At 42.4% G+C, this 23,921-nt stretch overlaps 2 protein-coding genes and 1 pseudogene across 6 annotated transcripts in view; 2 read left to right on the forward strand and 1 right to left on the reverse strand.

Annotated features, from left to right (window-relative positions):
- Positions 1-7,245, forward strand: part of TTC1 (tetratricopeptide repeat domain 1) — a 50,470-nt gene extending 43,225 nt beyond the window's left edge. The window contains exons 9-11 of one of the 2 annotated variants that reach the window (XR_010380411.1): positions 1,606-1,723; positions 1,934-2,075; positions 5,055-7,245. The gene's annotated coding sequence lies outside the window, so the exon portion shown is untranslated. Of the gene's footprint in view, positions 1-1,605; positions 2,076-5,054 lie in introns of both variants that reach the window. The other variant, XR_010380410.1, reaches the window with a different exon arrangement.
- PWWP2A (PWWP domain containing 2A) overlaps positions 5,615-23,921 on the reverse strand; it is a 30,382-nt gene continuing 12,075 nt past the window's right edge. Inside the window, exons 2-4 of one of the 4 annotated variants that reach the window (XM_031449429.2) lie at positions 18,720-19,684; positions 9,301-9,420; positions 5,615-6,958 (exon numbers count right to left, since the gene is read on the reverse strand). In XM_031449429.2, coding sequence (XP_031305289.1) covers positions 6,945-6,958; positions 9,301-9,420; positions 18,720-19,684 — 1,099 coding nt within the window. In that variant the 3' untranslated portion in view covers positions 5,615-6,944. Of the gene's footprint in view, positions 6,959-9,300; positions 9,421-17,986; positions 19,685-23,921 lie in introns of those variants that run through there. The other 3 variants (XM_031449428.2, XM_031449431.2, XM_031449427.2) reach the window with 3 other exon arrangements.
- Positions 20,033-20,784, forward strand: LOC105099904 (large ribosomal subunit protein eL22-like; annotated as a pseudogene).

Raw genomic sequence — 23,921 nt, forward strand, 5'->3', positions numbered from 1 at the left:
ATGAAAGAGATTATTTCGTAACCACTGTGAAGACAGTTTTGACCCCATGGACACCTGAAAGGGTCTCAGGAACCCCCGGGGAGCCCTGGGCTGCCCTGAGAGCCACTCTGTCACGTTGTCGCTTTTGAGCTCAATTGCTGAGACTAAGCGAAGGTCAAGGCTGAGATTCCTGAAGGACTTTCTGAGCCTCAAGGAACAGGAAATAGACTTGTTTGCCTAGAAGGAGCCTTTCTTGAGACGCCACCACTGCCGCAGGGGGTAGAGGTTTTGCTTCTTAGGCCTCTTTCCTCCTCCATCTTCCCCTCCAGCGCCTCACTGAAATTTTGCAGGAGGCCAAACAAGGCCAACACGAAATGCTTCTAGTGAGCGAGCCAAGTCATGTGTCTGGAAAGGAAAGGAAGGGGATCTAAGTAGGCATGAGTTTGCTTAAGCCAAGTTGTTTATCTACTACTGTTAACTTCTCTGCTTCCAAAATCTGGAAGAGATGGATTCAAACCTTCTCAAAATGTTTGACTGTAGAAAAATCCTGAAAGGGTTGAAAGTAGAAAGAGTGGAGGAAGGGGGAGGAAGGGGGCCTGCATTTGCCGCCTCCTGCTGAGGTGTACGATTTAAGTTCTGTGGTGCCTTCCTCCCCACACCAAAGCAAGTATGCCAGAGTTTGCTTTTAAAATAGTCACACTGTGACACGGTATGTGTTCTTACGCCAGGGACATTGCAATGGATCAGAATAATTTTGGATCTCCTATAATTTCCTTGAAGACTCAAACACATTTTTTTTTAATACTATGACCTGTTACCTGTTTGCCTCCTTGAATAGACGTGAGCTCCTAGCAGGTAAGGGCCATACTTACGTTAATAGCACCAGCACCTACCGGTCTACTTGGAACTGAGAAATTGGTTTTAAAGGCTATTCCACAAAAGTGGTCTCGGTGTGAACAGCCACTCTATCCAAACGTGCTGAGATTTCTGGGGTCTTTATTTAGCGCCTGGTTTTTAAAACGTCTCCTTTGCTACTAACGGCTATCTGTCCCCTCAAGACAAGGAGAAACTAGTCATCTTCAAAATTTTAAGACCCAGCAAAGTGATTTAAAATGTCAGCTTAGACGGTTTACGTGCCGTTTTTCACTTTCCAAGGAATGTGGTGGGAGGCAGCAAAAGACAGCGTCTTGGTCTCCCCGAGTCGGGCCAGTGGGCTGATCCGCGGCTCCCCACGTGCTGCCGGGACAGCCTCGTCCCCCTGGCCCTTAAGGCTCCGGTTAATTCCCTGCAGAAGTGTTTTCATTCGGATCCGTGTGTAGTTCCAGTCAGTTTGGAGGACTCAGCTAGGACTTCTCAGCAGTGAATCTAGTCATTGCACCCTTTGTGAAGTTTAAAAAGATATTTGGTAAATATTTAAGCCAGTCAAGCCCATCTTGGGTGGTCACGTCGAGCATCCTCAGGTGGTGATCATTCAGCGTGGCCTGTGAGCACGTCTCCCGGTTTTTACATTTTCGTTTTTGGATATTTACAAGGATTTGTCTTGGGACTTTGAGGAGTCCCCAGCTTGTCCTCTAGTTTCAGCCTCCCCTCCTTCTCCCAGGTCACATTTCCGTCTTGTGTTTGTAGATGTCCCCACTGTGCTAACCCACACGTGAGCAGCTTTTCCACTCACCGGGGCACCGGCACTGTTACTACAGCAGATACACACTCGTGTGGCAGTTTTTCTGTGCGGAGTGCACCGTGGGTTAGTTCATTTTCTCACATCATGGATCTGAACCATGGTTAAATTCTATTCTTAAAATTCAACCTCTTTTTCTAAGAACTCTAAGACTTGCCACGTGTCCCCCTTCTATCACAAGCCCTGCGGCTGAGTTCCTCTTCCCCTGTCCTTCTGCCCCTTGTCCCACCCTGCAAAATGCCTGCCTTATCGCTGTACGAGTTACTGTGCTTCTAGGAATAGAGGTTACCACCGGAGATGCAGAGGCTGGGAGTGGCCGAGCCTGCTAGCTAATGACGCAACACCGCAGCCCTGGGCCTGCATCTGAGCCTCGATAAAGTGACAAGACTTCAAGCACTGGACCTCCAGACTTGCTCAGGTATAGTCAAAGGCGTGAACGTTTTAGTCCGTAGATGACAGGAGTCGGCGTTCCTGCAGCAGTGTGCATAGGTGAAGGGACGGGACCGCTTTGGCAAACGCTGCTGGGCCTGGCCGCGGTCTCTGCTCCCTGGGTCTGTGTGTGGCCTCCAGGACCACGGCTGCCGTCCACCTCTCAGCTCGCAAGCTGGAATGCAGGCAGCTTTAGGAAGACCAGACACAGGGCCTTTTTGGAGGCGTGTTAATGTCTGGTTGGACTGTTGTGGAGTGGGGCGCTGCCAGCAGCCGTGAAGTGTAAACCTGATGGGAAGGTGTGTTTGTAAGGTTGTCTGTCTGAGCCCAAGAGCTGAGCAGGCCTGCAAATCCTGTCTTTACAACCGGTTTAGTGAAACTTGGAATGTCAGAGGGGAAGGCTGTGATAGACCAGGGAGGATGGGAACAGCCATTCAGGTTAATGGCTGCTTTAATCTTCTTGAGAAAGGTCTTTAAAGGGAAGGGCCCAGTAACCTTCCAAGACCAGAGTGCAAATCTGAGCCATCACACAGGACAGGAGAAATCGGTGGTTCAGGCTCCTGCCCTTTCCTCCCGGCTGTCTGTGCTTTCCCGTGAACTTGCCTCTGCGTGAAAGGCAGGCCTGGGGCTGCCCAAGTTCAGTCTCGCTGGTGCCGCTGAGCCTGCAGCCCGGTGGTCGCCGCCAGCCCGCTGTCCTGTCCATGTTGCTTTCTGGGATCCCGCCCCCTTTTGATCCTGCCTGTCACCTCCCTGCCTCGTCTCTCCCTTTTTTCTTAAGGCATTGAACTCTCTGTCTAACACGCCTGTCGGTGTGTGCTGTGTACTTGATACACACCCCCACACCCTAGTGAAATCTGGAGGCAGTTTCGGTGACATGTTTATGACCCTTTCAGCCCCACCCCCCTGCACTTCTATAGTAACAAGCTTATTCCTTCCATCACTTGGATTTCCTTTAAAAAAGGATGTAGACATCCCACCAGAAGTGGCTGGAAAGTCTGTTCTTCCAGGGAGCTGCATAGCTATGCAGAGAAAGGAGGTGATCATTTGCAGTCACTTCCTTCTGTTGTGTGGAAAGCAGTCCTGAGCCCACACTAGACCAACTCCATTCATGCCCCTGAAAATGAGAAATGGACCACTTGCTACCAGCCAGCCCAGGAGGTGGGGCCGAAATAACCAGAGCATCTGACTGCTTAAAGCCCTTCAAAGGGTGAAGAAACCCTTTGGTGATAAAATTACTTTATGAAAACTAGTGAGGATGTTCTTACATTTCAGAGCATCAAAAATTTCAGCCTTCTTGGCTGCAAGTTGGTAATTGTTGAAGCTAGGGATGGGTACATGGGGTTCATCTGAGTTTTCTTCTGATTCCCCAGCCCTCTGAGCTAGCTGTAAGCTAGGAACAGGCCCCCCCTGCGTAGGAGTTAATGTCTGTCAGCCAGACAAGGATTACGACTCCCTGTACCTTCTGCTTCCCTCCCTTCCAGGGGACGCTTGGGAAGCTCGCAATTCCCCCCTTAGCTGAAGTGCGGAGGAGCCGGCTGCCCCACTGCCGGGGAAACCGCAGCTTACCCTTTGTGGCCGTGATTCAGTCCCAGCTGCTAGTTCTAGCTTGCTGAGAAATACGGCCTACCCCGGATGGGGACGCCTGTCAGGCGCTGGGGCTCTGAAGCCATCAGACGTGACAGATGTGAAGAGAACCAACCAGGGCGATGCTGGAACAGAGTCTACAGGACATGTTTGAAGGCGTCAGTCTAAACTCATGCTTCCTCATCTAAGACAGCGTCCAGGAGATCCCAGGTTGCATCTGTGTCTTGCAGAAGTTGTGTCTGTAAACGTAGTGACACGGATACAGGCTGAGGAGGGCTGGCCCTGGAGGGGGCTCTCGCAGGCCTTCCCAGTTGACCTGCACATGAGGCGTTTACCTTCCCTGGTTCTCTGCTTCCGTTTTCATTTGTGGGAAACTTGTGGAAAAAAAGAGGTATCAACAGACCCAGATTCCAGTGGCCTCCTTTTTATACTCATTAGATAAACTGAAATGGGAGAATGTTTGCGATTAAAGTCGCCACGTATCCTCTGGAATAGCAGGCAGGCTTCTAAGGGATTGCTTTACTCAAATGGAAAAAAGAAAAGGCACACTGACCGAAGTTTCTGGGTCAGCCCTAAAAAAAAAATTTTCATCTGGTAGTTTCCAGAGGCAAATTTTTCAAGACAGCTGAGTGCTTCTGGTCACTTGACCTCACACTGGACATAGTGGGCTTTTAAAGAAGCAACCATTTATCCATAAGGGCAGGACTCCTTAAAATTAAAACAAACAAACCGACCAGTAGATGCTTGTTTAATTACATCCAACTCTGAATGGTAGGTTATTCGTTTCCACCAGAAAAGAAAACAGTAATGTTTGTGCACAGGATCCTAAACTACTCTCCCTTCCTCTATCCTTGCTCATAAAGAGAACCCATAAAATCGCCCAGTGATTAAAACTCCAGGCTGTTGCCCTAAGGCAGCAGTGCTACCTGGAACAGCTCCCTGAAGGACAAAGCGGTTGAATTTTAACAGTTTGAAAAATAACCTTTTAAACCTAAGTCCTAAAAGGTAAACAAATAGGCTTTAAATAACAACTTTTTTTTTAAAAATCAAGACTTTATTGGATAAATGTTACACAACATTCTTTAACAGTTAAGTCTCAGCATACTTTAGATGAAAAACAATTTTTGTCATTCAAGTCTACAAAATGAAATAGGCTTGTGAAGATTTTGAAATACAGACGAAGGTAGCATGAAGCAAAGCTTAAATATTAAGCAACTAAAGCGATGGAAGGGAAACAGCAATACGGTATGTCTAGATTTTAAATACCACGAAGTTCTGTTTTTTAAAAAATGAAAATCTGATTTATAACAGCTTTGAGATTCTGTCATGAGAAAAACTATTAGACACTAAAACCAGATCTCTCCCCGTTCGTTTGCCTTTATAGTACTTCCTGGTCATGCCCATCACTCTGCACAAAGACAGACTTACAAAGCCTAGTTAAAATTTTTGATACACAAAATCTGCCGTGACCTGGGAGCCACCTGGTTCTGGGCGTGAACCCGAAAGGTGCTGCCGGGTTACGTGTCTGCAAGAACCACCCCAGCCTTGACCCTGGGGCCAGAGAGCAGGGGCCACTGGCGTGCGTGTCGTCGTCAGCACGCCTGCTGCTGCAGTTCTGAGCTGACTTCTTCAGACCTGATCAAATGCACAATGACTTCATGGTAAGGAATTTTCCATAAAGGCAATTTCAGAATGCCATCGAGACTCTGAATAACTTACGTCGTAATCAGAATTTGCACTAACTCATTAGAAGCAGGACTGCCTACCTTTCCTTCTCGAGTTGTAAAATCCTTGTCAGGTAGAGTAAATATTCTGAAACTCACCCAGAACTTTTTGTTCATCTGGAGTGTGGGGTTATTAAGTAATTCCAAACCTACATAGTAAGACTGGAAAGTGAACACTTGAGCCAAATGCTCAGTTTTCTATTATGTTGCTTCACATGAATTTTGTATTTTTAAAAGTTTTTTTGGCATTTTTTTCCTTTTTTTTTTTTTTTTTGTATTAAGTAATCAATATGGATTATCTTTCTGGCTTAAAAAATAAATCAGTATTGCCACTAAAAAACTTTAGTTTTATTATTAAAAGCACTGCACCATCAAATATAAAAGCCTTAAAAATGTAGTACTAACAGGACCATCTGCTTGTCTCATTCATGTTTTCTCCATTCATTAAAAAAGAAAAACTAAGGTTTTTTTCATAACATGTATTTTCCAGAATCAAAAACATGACGGTCTCCATTAATGAGAACTCATATGCCACGCGTGAGACGTTCACTGTCCTTATGGGTCGGCTTCCTGCTGCTTGTTACCCAGGGTCAAGTTGCACTGACACCTGCGAGACTTTCTTGCACTTAGAGAGCACAGGAGCTCTCTGTGGAGAGAGGTCAGACAATTCATTGTCACCTTTCCTGAACTAGACCCAAATCAGTAAGGACAGGGAGAAGCTCAAACGCCTCTCCAGCACAGTAGGATTAAGACTCGCTCTCAGTATATTTTCACTCCAAGATCAACACTAGCCTATCCACTTTGAGTCAGAATTTGAAAGATAAGAATGTAGTCATGAAAATGTGCACAAAATGTTAAATACTGGTGGCAAATAAATACATCTTAATATGATCTAACAAGCAAACGTATATTTAAGATAATATAGCCCTGGCCCTGCTTTACTGAAGAAAAGATGCAAATGTTCTTGGCGGGGTGGGGGGTGGCGCCATCCCTGTAGGATGTTCGGTCATCTTTCCTGTTGATTCCACTGACACCCTGGCGGGCTCACTGGCCTCGGCGTTTGTGACTATTGCTGTTTCACAGGAGAGCCGTTTTAGAAATATCTTAGTTCATAGCTGAACTAATGAACATAAACCTCGGAGAAAGCAGTTTTTGTATGACAAATAATTCAGCATTTCTGTCAACATCCCATGCCTTTTAGGACTGTCCAAGCTGTACTGAGAAGGACTTCACGTTCAAAAGAAGTTACTATCAGTGATTCTTCATACGTAAAATTCGAGAGAGGTCTTTGCGTATCTCACATCACTCTTCTCATCTGATGCATAATTTATTGCAATAGTTTACTTTTTATAAAATATTCCCCTAATACCTTTTCTTCAGTTTAATACAGCACGGTTTGCAAGTGCCCCATTACAGACTTGGTTTTAACCACTGCCTGAACATTAGCTTCTTAGTGCAGCTTTAAAAATCTGAGTCTCCAATTTCATTCAGTCCTGACGCTCAGGTGTTCTGTGTCATTGTGGTACAGGTCCGATGAAACCAGCGGCCTGCTAATGTCTCTGTGCTGAAATATAGTAAAGAAAAGGAAGAAAATGCAGTTAAGCACAAGTACTTACATGAGGAAGACGCTGTCCTGGTTTAAATTGAGCCCTATATAGACTGGGGGATCACATCTGACTTTTTTCTTTTAAATCAGTTAAACTTGACCAATGGCTTTGTTTGTTTTTTTGTTTGTTCGTTTTGAGAAAACAACTTACTACCGCTCTAAACCAGCAGAAGCATTCGTGTTCTCTGAAGTAATCCAGCCAAATTCCAGCACAAATAAAATGGTTGTCACCTTCACATAGTCAATCTGCACTTGAGCGTATTTTGTAAAATAACTTGTTTATGAGTAGCTGCCTGAGCTGCTGTGTGGACTGTGAAACACAACAGCAGCCGCCCTCTAGCAAGCAAAGTTCTACACATCAGGCTGTGTCAGACTTGGCTGCAGGTTACACTGTCTGCACGTGGGCAGGAGTGAAAAAGAGGGGCTGGAGGGTGCGTCCCCAGAGGGAGACACACGGCACGTTAGAAGGCACCAAAGGCAGCATAACACTGGCCGGATTACACAGTGTCCCTTGTTACACCAGCAAACCAGAGTATCAGCAGAGGCACTCTGCACCACACCGCCAACAAAAAGCAGGACTCTGAGCAGAACACTTATAAAGGACAAGGCTTATATAAAACTTACTGCCAAGCAGCGTGACCAGAATGCCCAACATTACCGACCACCCTCTGATACCAAGAAGTGGTACGAATCCCACTGAAACCCTCTATGGTCCCTGGTCACGCCTCGCAAACCTGGGAGCCTAAGGACCAATAAGAGTTTGAATCCCAAAAGAGGTGACCCATGGAAAAGATGATTTTTTTCAGTCAGATGTATTCTTAAACCAAAGATGTGGTTACCTTCAGTGAAATAACAGGCAAAACAAACAATGCAAAAAGGGAAAAAAGAAAAACCAACCCCATCCTCCCAATGTTTAACTTTCAAATGTTTCCAATGAGCTGCATCCCCCAGTCTCTGATGGCACTCAGAACTTCCAGTGCTGCCCTGCATCACTCACTTGTGGGTCCGGGTCTGTAAAGTTCACGGGGCTTCCTAGCACAGTTCTTAAGCAATGAAAAGTGACTTCTAACCGTAAATACTGCACACATCAAAATGGAAACTGAATGTAGTCCTTCATCACTAAAGCAGCAGAATGATTAACAATTTTAAAATTTGACACTGAGCTAGGAAGAGTTAATTTTCTAAAACTAAGATATTACACTAATATAATAATACTAATAAAATTTAGACTCACACAGAACTTTGGAAGTAAATGTCACCATTTTATAAACTGAAAGGAAAAAAACAGCCAATCCCATGTACAATTCCACTTCCTTCTGTTTATCACTCTCAGTCTTTGGCTTCAGCCTTAGTGAGGCCTATTCAAGTTGGCGGGAAAGCCAAGGATGGGCGCAGATCTTACTATTCTTGTGGGAGATGCCGAAAACAAAATGGTGAGACCACCATGGGGCTCAAGAGACCACCACGAGGGCAGCTACCACTCCTGTGCAGGTAAGAGTCCCAAACAGCCCAGCCTCAAGCCCTGACTCGAAGCGTGCTGTCCTCAGCCAGCTTGCAGGCTCAGCTCCCGGGCAGCGATGCGGCCCGGTTACAGCTCGTCACACGCCCGAGGGTGAAGGGCCTTCATTCAAGGAAGCCAGAAAGATCCCAAGTCCAAAGCAGCAATGACAGCAAAACCCCTAAACCTTCCCTGTCACATAAGAGCCCAAAATAAGCCTTTCAGGCGTTATCCCAGGAGGTCTGAGTAAATGTGCTTAAAGAAATAATTACAACTACATTTCAGCATTATTTTTTGCCACCCTCTGAATTTTGACTTGTTTGGGGGTTGATTTAATTCACTAAGAATATCTATGTTCATATATGGAGATAATATATATATTCTCATATTAATGACTATCTAAGAAGTTAAAATAATGAATATAAAAGTGACAAAGAAAGACTGAGGTAGTGAAATGAGACAGAAATGCACTATCTGCCTTTCCACGGAGACTCGGCGGCCGTCCGATGGAATCCTGCCGTCCGCCCCCAGCCTCTCCCACGCTGGGAGACGCTCCTCTCGGTTCCGAGGCTCACAGGTGGTGGGCTTTGGTTTCCTTCCACACAGCAGGTAACAGCAATGAAAAGTTAATTTCACTTACTATAACTGGCACTTACATGAGGCGCACCCAGCTACCAAGGTCAGTGAAAACGGAGGAAAGAGAACTAGCGCGTTCGTTTACATCTAGCCTGAGCTACTTCGGGGGCGGGAGTGATGACATGACGCCCTCTTCACTCTGTGGCAGGGCTTAGCACAGACAGACCTGCCCGTCTCACTGTTAACTTCAATGCTCCCAGTCTGAATCCACAGTGGTCTGTCAGACACTGTAAGGGAGCAGCAGGACTCGTCACTGTCTGATGTAATAGCTGCCATTTGTTGAGACCTATGGTAGAAAAAACCAAGTTAACAAAAATAGAGCAGTCATTTGAGTTCTTTTTCATCCATTTTACAAAAAAAAAATTTAAAAATAAGACCAAAATTCTGCTGAATTTTCATAATGAATTTATTCTAGATAACTTGCTGGCCTCACAAAACGTGAAGCTCTGGTGCCAACGGGACAGACTTAGGGTGTGTACACACCAGTCTTGGCCAGGAGAGGGCACGCTCCAGCCCAAGTCAGCGGAGCAGCACAGTGCCTTCAGGCTCACCGGACGCTGCCCTCCAGCGCTAGCTCACACGTAATGCTCCTGACAAAAAATCTGTGCTAGCCTGACCCTAGCCTAGCGCTGGCGTAGTCCTGATCGGCTCGGTATTCAGCAGCGGCCGAAGTCCTCACCCTATCTGCATCGTATCAATGCGCTCAAAGACCGTTGTGAAGAATGAACCGAACTGCCTGCGTCCCTTTCGCCTTGAATGCCGGTGGCCCCTGTGCGGAACACTCAGACCTGAACTTACTGTGAAGTAACACCTGCGTGAAATAGGTTTGACAAGGTAAGCTTTCTCACTTTGGCTTTCAGCGCAGAGACTTCAAAGTACAGTTCAAGTGAAGGACTGTCCTTGAAGCCGTGTTGTTTAACCCATTTGCTCGTTTCCTTGCTTCCCTGCTTGAAGTACAGAATGCGTAAGGAACATCTCATTACCACTTCAGCGTAGGCAACTCTGCGATCACTGATTTAGATAATGTTCAATCCATATAATAAAATATTTTTAAATGCTAAATTAGAAGCCGTAGCACATAATCAAAACCTTAAAAAAGGCTTCTCTGACACTGAAAAGGGGAAATTTCATACAACTGATCTATATACAAATGATTACTTCTGAATTTAATTCAGAGAACAGTTTTCTTAAATGAGGTTATTTACCCTTTTGTTCATGGCAAAACTTAAATATACTCTTAGCTATAACCCAACAGCAGTCACACAAGAAAAAAGAATATGAATGCACAAGAATTTATCTTTTGAACCTCGCCCTCCTGGGTTTCAGCAGCCATTCTAAAGGCTCTCCTTTTCAGTTCTAGGCAAGAGGAGAGTCAAGACGGTGCATCAGAGAATCTTACTTCCCTGTGCAGCTCCCCACCCAGTGCCCAGAAATGCCATGTAGAACATTAGCACGTGAGGGCCCAGGCCACAGAGCCGGGCCCGCGAGTCTTCTGCACTCATGTTTGAGGTGAACTTCCCTTCAGTGCTTTTAAGGGTCTCAAGGTTCTTCTTTAGAAGCGAACAGGATCCATGAGGAAGAGCCAGGGAGCCCTGGCAGTGAGGCGGTAAAAGGCTACCCTCATGAAAGGCAGCAATTTCCCTGGAAGTTACTTATTCTGTCCTTTAAAAGAAAGCTCACATGCAGCAATGGCCACCATTCCTGGGAGGCAGCACAGATTTAAAGGGCAAATCAGAACAGAGTGAGTCAGCATTCAGTCTCCCCTTTAGAGCATGAACGAAGTAGAAGAGGTCACAGCCTTAGAGCGAAGCCCAGAATTAAAAACTAAAGAATTGAAATCACGTACATGTACCTCTTGCCTTGTCTCGCTGAACATGGAATAGAAAGATTCTCTTAACCCAGCGCAGCACAACACAACACGACCAAGGAGGGAAGCATCGATCACGCCTCATTTCACAACAGACACCCTGTTTTTCTAGCCTTCGTGCTATTTTTGTAACCAGTTCTTTTTCTAGGGTTTTAGACCAACTGCACAAAGTTCTTTCCAGCATACCAGAACTCACACCGAAACGTGCCACTGCCAGTCAGAGTCCCTCCTGAAAACGAAGCTGCAAGGGGAAATCCTCGATTTGTAATCGGCAGCACGTCAAAAGCGAGCTATGGGTAGAAATGACCACCCCCTGGAAAATACGGCCACGGCGTGCAGAGATCAAGGCCTTGGAATGTGAGGTATTTCCCTCCTAGAAATGGGACACCATCTGCTATGCAGTCATACCAGTGGCAATAAAAAGGAATGTTCCAATTAATGTCCACTTTTTCACCTTTTGGCAAAATATTGAAATAAAACACCAGGTTCCAGGAAACAGCACCCGTACAAACCAGCTACTTGTCACCACTCCAAAGCTGCCAGGTACAGCCCTGTGCCTCTGGTACCTTTAGAAATGCCTCGGGGCCTCTCCACAGGCCCCACCGGCTCAGACACCGCTCACGCCTTTGAGAGGATGTGGGTGCGCCAGCCTTCGAGGATGGGGACTGGTAGTCAGTACATGAATGTCTGCATCGATGGAATTACTCTCCCTCACGCAAGAGTTGAAATATTTGAATGCACTTCTCCCCTCACCATAACCCCCAGGCACCCTCCACAAATGCCTGTTGGAATTTTCAGGTAAGAGTAACAGTGCTACAGCTTGTTTTTCATTTACACTGAGTGTACGCTGCAGACAGACCCTACCAAAAGCTACCCGAAGGAAGCTTTTGTGCCACGTACGGCAAGTGGCAGCTGTGGTCGTGACAGCAAGTAGTTCAGTCCTGCGCCAGACAGTGTCGCTTTCATCATTTAAACTCTCCGTTACCTTCCGAGGAGGTGCGGTTACCCTCGCCCGCGTCACGGATGACGACACGGAGGTAACCTGCCTAAGACCACACAGCTCGTGAGTGGCAGATCCAAGTCAGACTTTGAATCTAGGAAATCTGGCTCAAGAGCCTATCCTTTCCGCCACGTGCCTGCAAAGTGGAACCGAAGGACTCTGCTCAGTAAGACGGACACTGAGCACTGTGCAAAAATGTTAACGAGTGCGCCCGCTCACCTGCACCACTGGCAAGTTATCCTCCTACCCACCCATTTCTGTCGTTTACACGGGGTGATCCTCTCTCACTTCCACAAAAACAGTCTCCCCAGGCAGGCAAAGACACCTGTCATTTTACCTGGGGGGGAGGTTACTCCTCCCCGGCTTTTTCAGTAGCTTTTAAGTGAATCTTTGTGCCACAGAGAACTAAGTGAGGGACACTGAGTTACAAAATTATCCTACTTAAAAAACAAAAAACAAGCCCTTGCTAAAACTTGATACGTTATCATTACAAGCCTTTTAGTTTACATGAAAAGGAAAAACATTCGATTATGACACAGCCTTAACACTCTGGCTATGGAGTATCTGGTTTCCCTTCTAGATACCCGCACTAGGACAGAAAAAATTTATAAAGAGTTTTAAATCAGGTTTCTGGAAAGATTTCTATGATTCTAGTGCAATGAAAAGGTTAACCGTCACATCCTTATGATACAAGGAAAATTCCATATTTAAATAATAGCTGTGTTTTAAACTTTAAAAATAATTAGGAATTTAAAGAAAAAATACTTAATTCATGTTTAAACCAAGTTTTAAGAAAAGTTTCCAGAAAAACTGGTCAGTTTTCAACAAAGTTTTATGAAATTGTTTTATAAGCCAAAGTGTCCAACAAAAGAAGGCCCACAAGTTAGATGACATCTATACTACAGCCATGTAATTTACTGAGTTGAAGAATGAGAATTTCTTCTTTTCCTTTACATGTCCCCACGACAAATCTCTCCTTTATGCCAGCATAACATAGGCTCTACGGGAAAAAAATTCAAGTTTGGCAGGGTTTTTTTCAGAGATTATTTAGATGCACTAAAATCTGACTTAGTCTATCCAAAATGGATTTAAAGGCACAATATAAAAGTAAATTGAGGGGAGGGTACAGCTCAGTGGTAGAGCATGTGGCCTCGCATGCATGAGGTCCTAGGTTCAATCCCCAGTACCTCCCTCAAAAAGTACAAATAAATAAATAAACCTAATTACCTCCCCCCACCAAAAAAAACCTTAAAAAAAAAAAGGTAAATTTAATTCAGTATTTCCTACCAAAGTGTGGTACACAAAATGACCTTACAATTTTAATAGAATCATCTATGTATGTCAAGGTGTATGTTTTCCACTGATTGTACTGGCATAAGGAGTGGGAAAATGGTATGAATATTATAAAAATATGGTAGAGTGTGATGGTATGTAAATACTTTAAGTTTTGGAAACAAATTCCATTATGAAAATCATTTAAATGGCTTCCATGTTGATAAAATTGTCCAAAACAATTGTTTTTGTCACTAGGAAGTAACGGTTTTACCCTAAAACCTACTCTTAATAGGTAAATGCAGTCATACTAACTGGCCTAAGACTGTCACCAGGAGGCAGTGAGTCGCTAAGGACGCGGGAGTTGTCAGCACTGCAGGCTGACTGCAAAGCACTGCAGGAAACCAGGCTTCCAGCACCACGTGCCAATCACAGTGCTCGACCAAGACAGACACTCCTGTGACTTAATTTCCAAACACCTTCGAGGACAGTCCCATCCAAACTTAAAAGATTTCTGTCAAAAACCAAATCACAAATGGATGGCAGTGCCAACTACCCAACAATGTGGAGGTACTTAATGCCACACAACTGTACACTTTAAAAAATGGCTTAAATGGTAAATTTTATGTTTGGTATATTAAGTGACAATTTTTAAATACAAAAAAAAAAAAAAAAAAAAAAGCCAAACCAGCAAATTACAGTGCTCTACTAACATGAAGGAAAAAATGATTTCCACCTAGTCAGAAGGAAAGTAAAAAGAAAAAAAGAAAAAGGAAAAAAAAAACCTGTTTGAGTCTATAAATGTGAAGTCTCTTACTTGAGAAAAGATTAAGCAAGAAAGAGTTGAGCTGTTTCTCGTCTGCCTTTAGTGTCCATGGCAAAGACCCCAAGGCTTCCTGGAAAACAAACTGCAGATCGTCCAGACCCCTACAACTGGAATTGCTAACTCTTTCAGCTTTTAATTCTGTTCACTCTTTGTTGAATGAAGCAGTGTAGTAAATGGACACGAACTGTAAATACAGACTGTGAAGAGCCTCGTAACCAAGTCAGAAGCAGGTAGAAGTAATTAAGGCAGCCGAGCTGTCTGACTTCTCCTGGCAGTTGGCATGGCACCAGCCTCCCGTTCTATTTCTGAATTCCCTCCAGCAAGCATCTCAATTAGAGATTGTTTTAATAGCAACCATATTAGTACAATCCCAAAGCAAACACTAAATTTGTCCCAACTTAGAAATTGGGTCTTCAGAATTCTCTCTGGCAAATTCCCTACTGGAGGCCATCACTGGGCCCAAAATCAAAACAATGTCCTGACTTAAAACATCATCCACTTTTCTAGACATTTGCCAGTCTCTGCTCTATGGAAGCAACAAATGTGAACCAGTGTAGCACAAACTGTAGAAAAAATTCACAACTTAAAAGGGAAAATCTAATTTTAGATCCAAATTATAGGTTTCTTAAGGAATTTCCAATTCCCAACTCAGCTACTCTACATAAAAGAATGTATGTCTATAAATGGAAATGTGTACCTTTTCTTCCACGTAACCAACAGTGCAGACAACCTACTCAAAGAGGGTTGCAACTCAGTGTCTTGTAAATTAGAAACTGACCCACTAATGAAGATATACACTGATTTAGCTGATTTCAGTTAAGGTCCACATCCTTTGCCTCGAGTCCACCCTCCTATCTGTATTTCTGTCTGTCCTGTCTTTTCTTGGTAACAATCTAAAATTACTTACAGATTTTTCCCATCAAAACCAAGCCGGGCAGGAGACACCATCATCGTCTTGCAAATGGGCGTCAGACTAGCGAACCCGACTTTCTCTGCTCTTCCACATCTAAAGAGCCCCAGGTTTATAGACCAGACTCTTTGGGGTCTATGAATTCTAGAAAACTAAAAGGGAAAAACACTGATGCTTTACATTCCTGAAGACATCTAGAAATAAAGATCTCTTCAGCTTTCAGTTCTTTCTTCCCTTCGTTTCTCCCCCTTGCTAATCCGGTTCTCGCCACTTTTCTTAGACCGCTAGACATTTGGCTTAAGCCTAGTTTTCTCTCTACAAGAAAGAAAAAAATTGCCCATTTGGTTATGTCCATATAAGGAGTGCTTTTTTTTTTCCTTAGAGGAATGTAAAAGAAAAATGGCTGCAATTACCCACTTCATCTCTATGTCCATCCACAGTAGATACTGGACAACTGTATCTCAGCTACTTAAGAAACTTCTATTTGAATAAAACATCATTCTGTTTGCAGCAACTGAATTAGTGTTAAGAATACATAGTTCATCTGAAGATTAGAGAAATTTTTGAAAACTTTTTTCCCTGTTGAAACTTCAGATGAAATATGCCAGACTGCTGGTTTGAAACTGAGGGATTATTTGGCATTAGAGATGGTGCACATTTGTGATTATGCTTCAACTTTTTCCTTAGAAGTATGTACTGTATCAAATTGTTCCTTTTGTACTCAACAATCATGATTTTACTATTTTTTCTTCTTTCCATGGCTTCTGAAACAGATCAGATTTGGTTTATGCCACCAGAGCATGTTAGTCCAACCACCTGACTATGTAGTAATCAGTCAGAACCACTGTTAACATAAAACTCACCTGGATCATTACACAAAACCTTGGAATTACATATTTTAACTGACTTTTTGCTCTGCCTCGTTTAAATCTTTCTGAACCTTAGATTTCAAACTTTCAAAAATATCTAAGTGAATAAATTCGTTAATCTGAAACAAATACTTGGAAAACTTTTTAAGACCCCCTCAATCACACTGAGCGTCTTGCAACCTATTATAATCAAAGAATTTTTAAGATAGTATAGTTGTTTCTGTTTGCAGGAAAGAATATGTTCTTTTCAGGTGAAACATCTTTTTTAATTGTGTGTTTATTATAATCAAAAAGCATTGACTGAGCTCCCCAGAAGAAATTCTACTTGCTTTTGCAGAAACTGGTACATAGTCACAGAAGTCCATGACCTTAAGGAAGCTGACAGAAGACTATTGATTTCCTATCTCCATTTTCTTATTTAATTCCCCAGTAACTAAGAGATTTCAAATTGGATTACCTAGAAATCCACAAAAATTTGCTCTTTGAAAGTCCTAAGTTTCCAAGTGTCAAGCTGACATACCAAATTTAAAAATTTAGACACAAAAAATATGAAAGCAACTTAAAAAATCTTGGGACAAACGTGCCTCCACAGGCAATCCATCAGAATTTTCACTAACAATACAAAGCTAAAAATGGAAAATAAGAACTCAAATCTTAGGGACAGATGAACCATGTCAGCTAAGTTATGGGCCCCAAAAGCAATGATACCTGAGGCAGGATACCAAGCAGAAAAGAGACTGGTTCTATCTACACAAATGTTAAAAAAAAAAAGTATATGATGAAAATTAATTATTAAGGCTAAAAAATTTTTAATGAAAAAACTCATCTGAAAAAAATGAGATTGAAAAAATTAAAACCCATACATTTATGAGAAAGTGGGAGCAGGGCCTCAAATCTAGAAGCATATCAGACCTCTACTACAAAGCCTCATTTTTAGAATATACTGATTAATCACTTACTTGAATTTTATCTACACTCATTATACATTCCCTGATAGGGCAAATAGGAAAAAGTGATTTTTCTCCTCCTCCATACACTATTACAAAGTATAGTTTTCTACCATCTTGAAATTTTTCAAGGCTTTTTGAGAAACACACACAAATAATTTGGATTTAGTTGATTTTATTTACAGCTTGTTTTTTTTTTACATTTCAGAGCATTACACAATTACAGTTTCTCATTTTCTGACCTGCAAACAGATACCTTAAATGGAAATATTTTTTTAAAAATTATCAAACTAGGTACACATCCAAAATGCAACAATTACACATATAACAATTAATTCACAAAGTGTAATTTACCGGGATGTATCCTAAGAATTTAGGAACAGCCAGTCAGTCAGGAGAAATCTGACTAGATTTAGCAATCAACTATTTACACATCCAAAGACAAACCTATCTGAACTCCCAAACCGGTAAGTCTGAAAGTTTTTGTTAAGTCCCCATTGGACAAAAGAGAGAGAGTGATGATTCAAACCTACCCAGCCTTAACAGTCTTAATCCCAAATACCGGGCTATCTGCCCAGTCTGAAACTCAACAGCAAGCATCTCAGCTTGCCAACACCCAAGTGTCAAACGCTTGTGCCATTATGCACATAGAAAGACTGTGTTCATTAACTAAAAGACAAGTAGTCATTAAATATCCACACCGTTCCCCCAGTCACCAGCCCTTACTATGACCCCAAATATGCAACCTGTTGTCACACAGTGACAGGCTATATTTTATATGTGTGCACCTGTGTATATACACATGCACATACACGCACGTGTGTGTGTGTATATATATGAACACACGTACACACAGAACTAGGTACAAATGGCAATTAACAGTCCCTGCAAAAATTCATTATCAGTTGAGGCTATGGCTCCTATGCCTTGAGATGGTTTTAGACTTCAAAACTGAATACTGCTAAAATCTCAGTTCCTTAAGACAAAATTTGATTGCTTGTTCAGCTCAAGCTTCTCGGTCTAAAAATGGCTATAAGGTTAAGTACAAAAAAGCAGCCAACTGAGTGCAATTTCTCTCTCCAGTTGGGCCATGCTGTTTCATAGAAGTTACTCTTTGCTAGACTAGAGACTCTGTGGCGCCTCCCAGAGGTTCTTGCCTACCTTACTGTCCGTGCTCACGTTTCAAACTGTGTCAACAGAGCCCGCACCTCAGGGGTCAGCTGCTTGGCAGCCTTGGCTGCCTCTGTGATGGCCTTGCGGTACAGGCCCTTTCTCTTCTTATTAAAGCGTGACTGGAAGTTTTCTAAAAAGGGGGAGAGTTGCGAAAGAGCCAGGAAAGATGTTGTTGGAGACCCGAACCATGAAATACGGGCCTCCTGTCGGACTAGGAGGCCGTTATCTTTCCGGCTCACAGTTATAGTGAGAATACGGGCTGGCCACCAAGGGAAGCCATATATCTTGGCCCAAACAATGTCCCCTACGCATATGGTCCTGCCATCTGGTGTGACACATTTAGAGACGTTTTTGGAAAAGACTTTCATTTTCAAGGAATTACTGAGCTTTTTCTCTTCCTTTGAAGAGGAGGAAGTGGAGGAGGTGGAAGGTGCGTGCATACAGCCTGGAGGACAATCAAAGCTCTCGGAAGAGCTACACTCAGAGTTGGAGGACTTCAGGTCATCTGTGCTATCAACGCTACACACTGAAGCACTGGAAGAGTCAGACTTCTTCTGATTTAGGGTCATGTAAACAGAGAGCTCGCCTTTGCTGCCTTTTTTGCCCAGTGTCTGCGGTTCATCCTGCTCCCCAGGCACCGGCACTTCAGCTGTGTCCTGAACCTCACTGCTGGCCTCTTCAGGGCCTTTGGAGGGGCTCTGATTTTCTGAAGGGGCCTCACCTGCTGAGCGGGTGGAGGTGCAGCGGGACTGGGGCTTGGGCGCCATCTTGCCGCTCCGCATTTTCTCCAGCCCTGTCTTCAGGGAAGAGTCGTTCTCTTCATTCCTGTACCTCTGCGGTTTTAAGCGGACCCGGGGTGGAAGGGACCCTGAGCTAGGATTCTGATACCGACGTGTGAAGTGGACTTTTGAATGTGCGTTTTTGGACGTAGAGGTTTCACTTTGCTTCTTCTGTGCCTTTTCTTTGGCAATTTTCAACACTTCCCGAGCCTTCGCGTGATCCATGTTCTTGCTCTGGAGCACTTTTTTCGTACTTAACTGAGCTTTTGATGTATTTGCCTGAGCAGAAACTTTGACTACTCTGCCTCTGCTGTGAGCAATATTTGAAACCTTAACCACAGCGTTTCTTTTCTGGCTTTCATTTTGGTTTTTCCCGTCCACCTTATGGTCAGTTTTCAGTTTTTTGTTCACAGTAGTTACACTTTCATTTCTCCGTTTTTTATCTTCGTATTTGTAAGAGTCACTCGCACTACCACCTTTTCTGGTTTCTTTTTTTTCAGCAACAACACTGTTTTTACATTTGTCACATAAGACTTGCCTGGGCCGTAATTTAATAGCATTCATTATTGAAGTAGGTTCTTCCCTGTACATTTTTCGTTTGGGTCGCTTAATTTTCCGAGGAGGCGGCTGAGGTATTGACTGGTTATATGTGTCCCTGATAAACAAAGGGGGAGGATAAGGTGCTCCTTCATGGAAGAGAGGTGGTGGTTTGGAAGTCCACAGGCGTTCAGCCAAGTTCAGCTCGGGAGGTGGGACAGGAGAAGGGTCATCGGGAACAGCACCATTCACTTCACGCTTGACCTCTGTTCCTTCTTGGAATGTATGACTTTGGAGCTGCATGGCTTCAGGTTTATCCTTGTATTCCCTCTTGGGAAATACTGTCACAGGAATCCCATGGGGCCCAAACCTTTGAAAGAAATGAAAGGAAAAAAGAAGCCATTAACTTATGTCTATAGTGCAGTTTTTTTGAAACACCACCTAATATTTATTGGTATGACCTTTCCTGAAAACTGTTTCACATTAAAAAGCAAAACCAAAAACCTACAGACGGCCTCCCTGCACAAGTCCCAACGTCCTCCCCGCTTTTACACTGGTCCTGCATTTTAGGTATAAGCACAATGAGAAATACTCAGATAGTGGCTCTAAGCAATGCCAGAATAGCTGACGTTGTTTAAAACAGATCTTTCCAGTCTTGAATCAGAAAGAATGTTCTATCAGATAACCTGATATTAAAAGTCATTTAACATTCGCTCAACTACAAACATGTCCAATAAATCCAACTATAAATTTATTACATATCTTCCTCTGGTTATAATAGCTTTCAAAAGCTTCACAAAACAAATTCAGCCTTAACTACCCAAAACTACTGAAAACAGTAAAATCCCACCTCAACTTTATTATTTAAACACTCAAGATTCAAAGACATTTGTTTCTTTACTCTTTTACCCTAATTCTTAAGCCCTAATCCACCCCACATCTGCCCCTGAAGAAAAACCCACAAAAATATTAGAAATTCAGATACTCAAACTACCTCAAAAGCAGACGGACATAAAGCTGTGACTTTGTAACTTTTTAAAATCACATCATATATTAAGAAATATTTTCCTTTCTGCCTCCGCTACCGCCATGGCGCTTGTGAAAAAGCTTGTGGCGAAGGGGGGCAAAAAAAAGAATCAGGTTCTGAAGTTTACCCTGGACTGCACCCACCCTATAGAAGAGAGAATCATGGATGCTGCCAACTTTGAGCAGTTTCTATAGGAGAGAATCAAAGTGAATGGAAAACCTGGAAATCTCAGTGGAGGAGTTGTAACAATCGAGAGAAGCAAAAGCAAGATTACTGTAACTTCTGAGGTGCCTTTTTCCAAAAGGTATCTGAAATATCTCACCAAAAAACATCTGAAGAATAATCTATGTGACTGGTTGCACGTAGTTGCTAACAGCAGAGAGAGTTAAAAATTGTGTTACTTCCAGATTAATCAAGATGAATAAGAGGAAGATGAGGATTAAAACATAATTATCTGGAATATTTTGTATAAGTTCTGGAATAAAACTTAGGAACCAAATATACATTGCAATGCAATAAAAATGTTTATGTATATTATACATGCATGCACATGTACATATATAAATACACACCTAAGCAAAGGTTTCACTAAATACTTGACCTTATATTATGTGATACGGAATGGTTTTTTTTCCTACTGTAGTCTATTTTCATTTGTTTTGATGCTAGCCAAATGCATTAAATGGATTTTAAGACTCCCTTACAGGTCCAGACCCAGTTTGCAAAGCACTGCCTCAGAACACAAATCTTTACAAGCCTCAGTTTCTAATAAAAAGGGTCAATAACCTTGTTTTCTCACGTAGATTTAGAAATAACTGTGGTTTAACCTGTCTGGGCTAAACATCAATACCCCTTAAGTCTAAACTTGCTGTGCTCAGATTCCCACACATAAAAACAAAATTACACTAGCAAATAATCTCCTCAAGTACATGTCAATTTTGAGCACTACTTGATTCAAACAATATTTAACACAATATAATTCTAATGCCAATCCTTCAAGGCAGAGATGCTTAGAACCCAAGGCTTGGCTTCAAGCAGTCAGGTAGAACCTGACACTACTAGATGCAAATGTTTTGTACAGGTCTGTTTTTCTGGAGGATGAGTCTTGGTTCTCAGATTCTCTAAAATGTCCTTGTAGCCCCAAGAAGGTACAGAATATCTTTGTTGGGAAGAATTTTAAGATTAAGTTTCTAGGGCTGCAGAGACCCCTAAACTCAGGTATACAGGAAGAGCCAACACCAGGATATATGGTTCCAATGTCTAAAGAGTTTTCCTTCTTAAGTCTTTTGTTAGCTTGGCTACCACAAACAAACAACTTTTAGCAAATACAACAACAAAGGAAGAGGAAAGCCTTCTTTACCTAGGGCACGGCATGTTTGGGTCTGGGCTAATCCACAAGTAAGAATACACTCCTCACTGTATCAGACTTTGCAAAAAAGTAACTTCTTATTCCACAATATCATCTGGTACCTAAATATTTGCTTCCTGGCTACTTAATTGCAAGGGACTTTGAGCATTTAGTCTTCTCTTATAACCACTTTTTCAAGATGACAGGAAAAGAGAGGTTATTTTTGTGTTTTAACATAGAGCTACACAAAACAGTATTAATTCATCTGAGGAGAGACCACTATTTGTATTAACAATAAAATTTTCTAACTTGTACAAGGAGCCATCATTTTGCCCCATTACATTTTCACACGCTGTTCCCGTAACTGAACAGAGAACAAATTTCCCTCCTTTTATTAGGAGTAACTAAACTGCAATTTGAGGGGAAGTTTCACAGCTGTCCTTTACCGACTTTGTATCCTTGGGCATTACTAAACCTCTCTAAATTCAGTCTTTGCATGTGTAAAATGGAGTAACAATATTTCATACCTTAAAGAATTCAGGTGAGGATTCATAGGTCAATGTTAGCCGTTTTTCTTGGCTAAACTTTACTTCACTTAATTTACTTCATTTAAGTAATCTGATCTTATTTTCAACTAATAATTTACCAGAGTTTGGGGTCCTTTCTATACCTCTAATTTATGATTGCAATGGGAGGATGATCCAGCCAATTGGTGGGGGAGGGGACTCGGTTTGTTTGTCTGTTTATTTAATGGAGGAACTGGGGGTTGAATCCAGTACCTTGTGCATGCTAAGCACGTGCTCTACCACTGAGCTACACCTTCCCCTCTCCAGCCAATTATTTTAAAGCTGTTTGTATCAAATAAGCTGGGGAATCTGATTCTGTTTACCCTCATGGAGTTTAATGAGAACATTAATTTCACTTCTGGGGTTTTTTCCCTTGCCTTACCCTCTTAAGTATATAAATACAAGCATTAATGAAAAAGAATATGAAAAGGAATATATATATGTACGAATGACTCACCAGAAAGTAACACAACATTGTAAATCGACTATACTTCAATAAAAATAATAAAAAGAAAAAAAAAAACAAGCATCACATGTTTTTAATAGCAGAGAGGCACTTAAGTGTGCAGGCATCAAAAGAAAATGAAAACAAAAAAACCCCAAAAACAAACAAAAAAACCAAAAAACCGCCGAACTGGTAAATGTGGGGGCTAAATTGGCAAAAGCAGGAAAATATTTTGAAGTAATAATAAAACTTCTTCAAAGAACCAAAACGATAAAGAGGAAAGGGAATCAATGTCCTCCTCCATCTCAGCCATCATGCTGTTACTCATCCAAGGACAATACTTAGTACCAGAGCCATGTTTTCAAACAGGGCATGGCGGCTCAATTTCATGGGTCACAACTGTGATTTCAATAAATCAGAGTGTAAATATATGTGACTGCAGTGAATCTGTTTCGTGTGTGTGTGTGTGTGTGTGTGTGTGTGTGTAGGGGTCCACAGGTAAAGTACATGTGTAACTATGCTCAAGTTTGACTTATGAAACCGTAACCTTAATAAGAATATAAAGTAGCAACAAAACTATGGTCTCTTAAAAATCCTAAAATGTAATTTCTCAAGTATAGTTGGTAGGAATCTGCAACACAACACTTGGTGATTGAAAATGGAGATTCTTAAGCCCTGCCCCAAGACTGAAAGGTTAAGACTCCTAGGCTGGAACCCTGGATCTGAATTTTCAGCAAGCACGTCTGCTTTAGCCTTTTCTAAGGTGAAGATATTTATGTCCCATGGAAGGCTGACTAGTATCTACTGTTTCTGTTTCTTCTATAAGAACTCTTTACAAATACTTCAGGAGTTGAGTAATAAGACTCAAATCTCTCTCCTCTTGCCCCTCCCCTTCTTTTTGCTTTATGAGGGTATTTATTACTGTATTAGTGACTCATTCCAGCCCTTACCCACTCACAGTCTTCTGTAACCACTACCCAAAAATTCTAAAGGAAAAATATTCAGGCTTATGGCTTAATTAAAAATAGCTTCAGGGGAAAACTAGGTAAAAGGTACAAGAGACCTCTCTGGACTATCTTTGCAAATTCCTGTGAATCTATGAAAGTTTTAAAGCTAGCTATCATCTTAACAATTTAGAAGTAATGACTGCCAAAATTTTGAGGAGGGAGAATACTGAGGCTTAATTAGTTATTTTGTGTTAAGGCAAGAGAAAATTAAGAA

This window comes from Camelus dromedarius, chromosome 3, assembly GCF_036321535.1.
Source record: "Camelus dromedarius isolate mCamDro1 chromosome 3, mCamDro1.pat, whole genome shotgun sequence".
Taxonomy (NCBI): Eukaryota; Metazoa; Chordata; class Mammalia; order Artiodactyla; family Camelidae; genus Camelus; species Camelus dromedarius.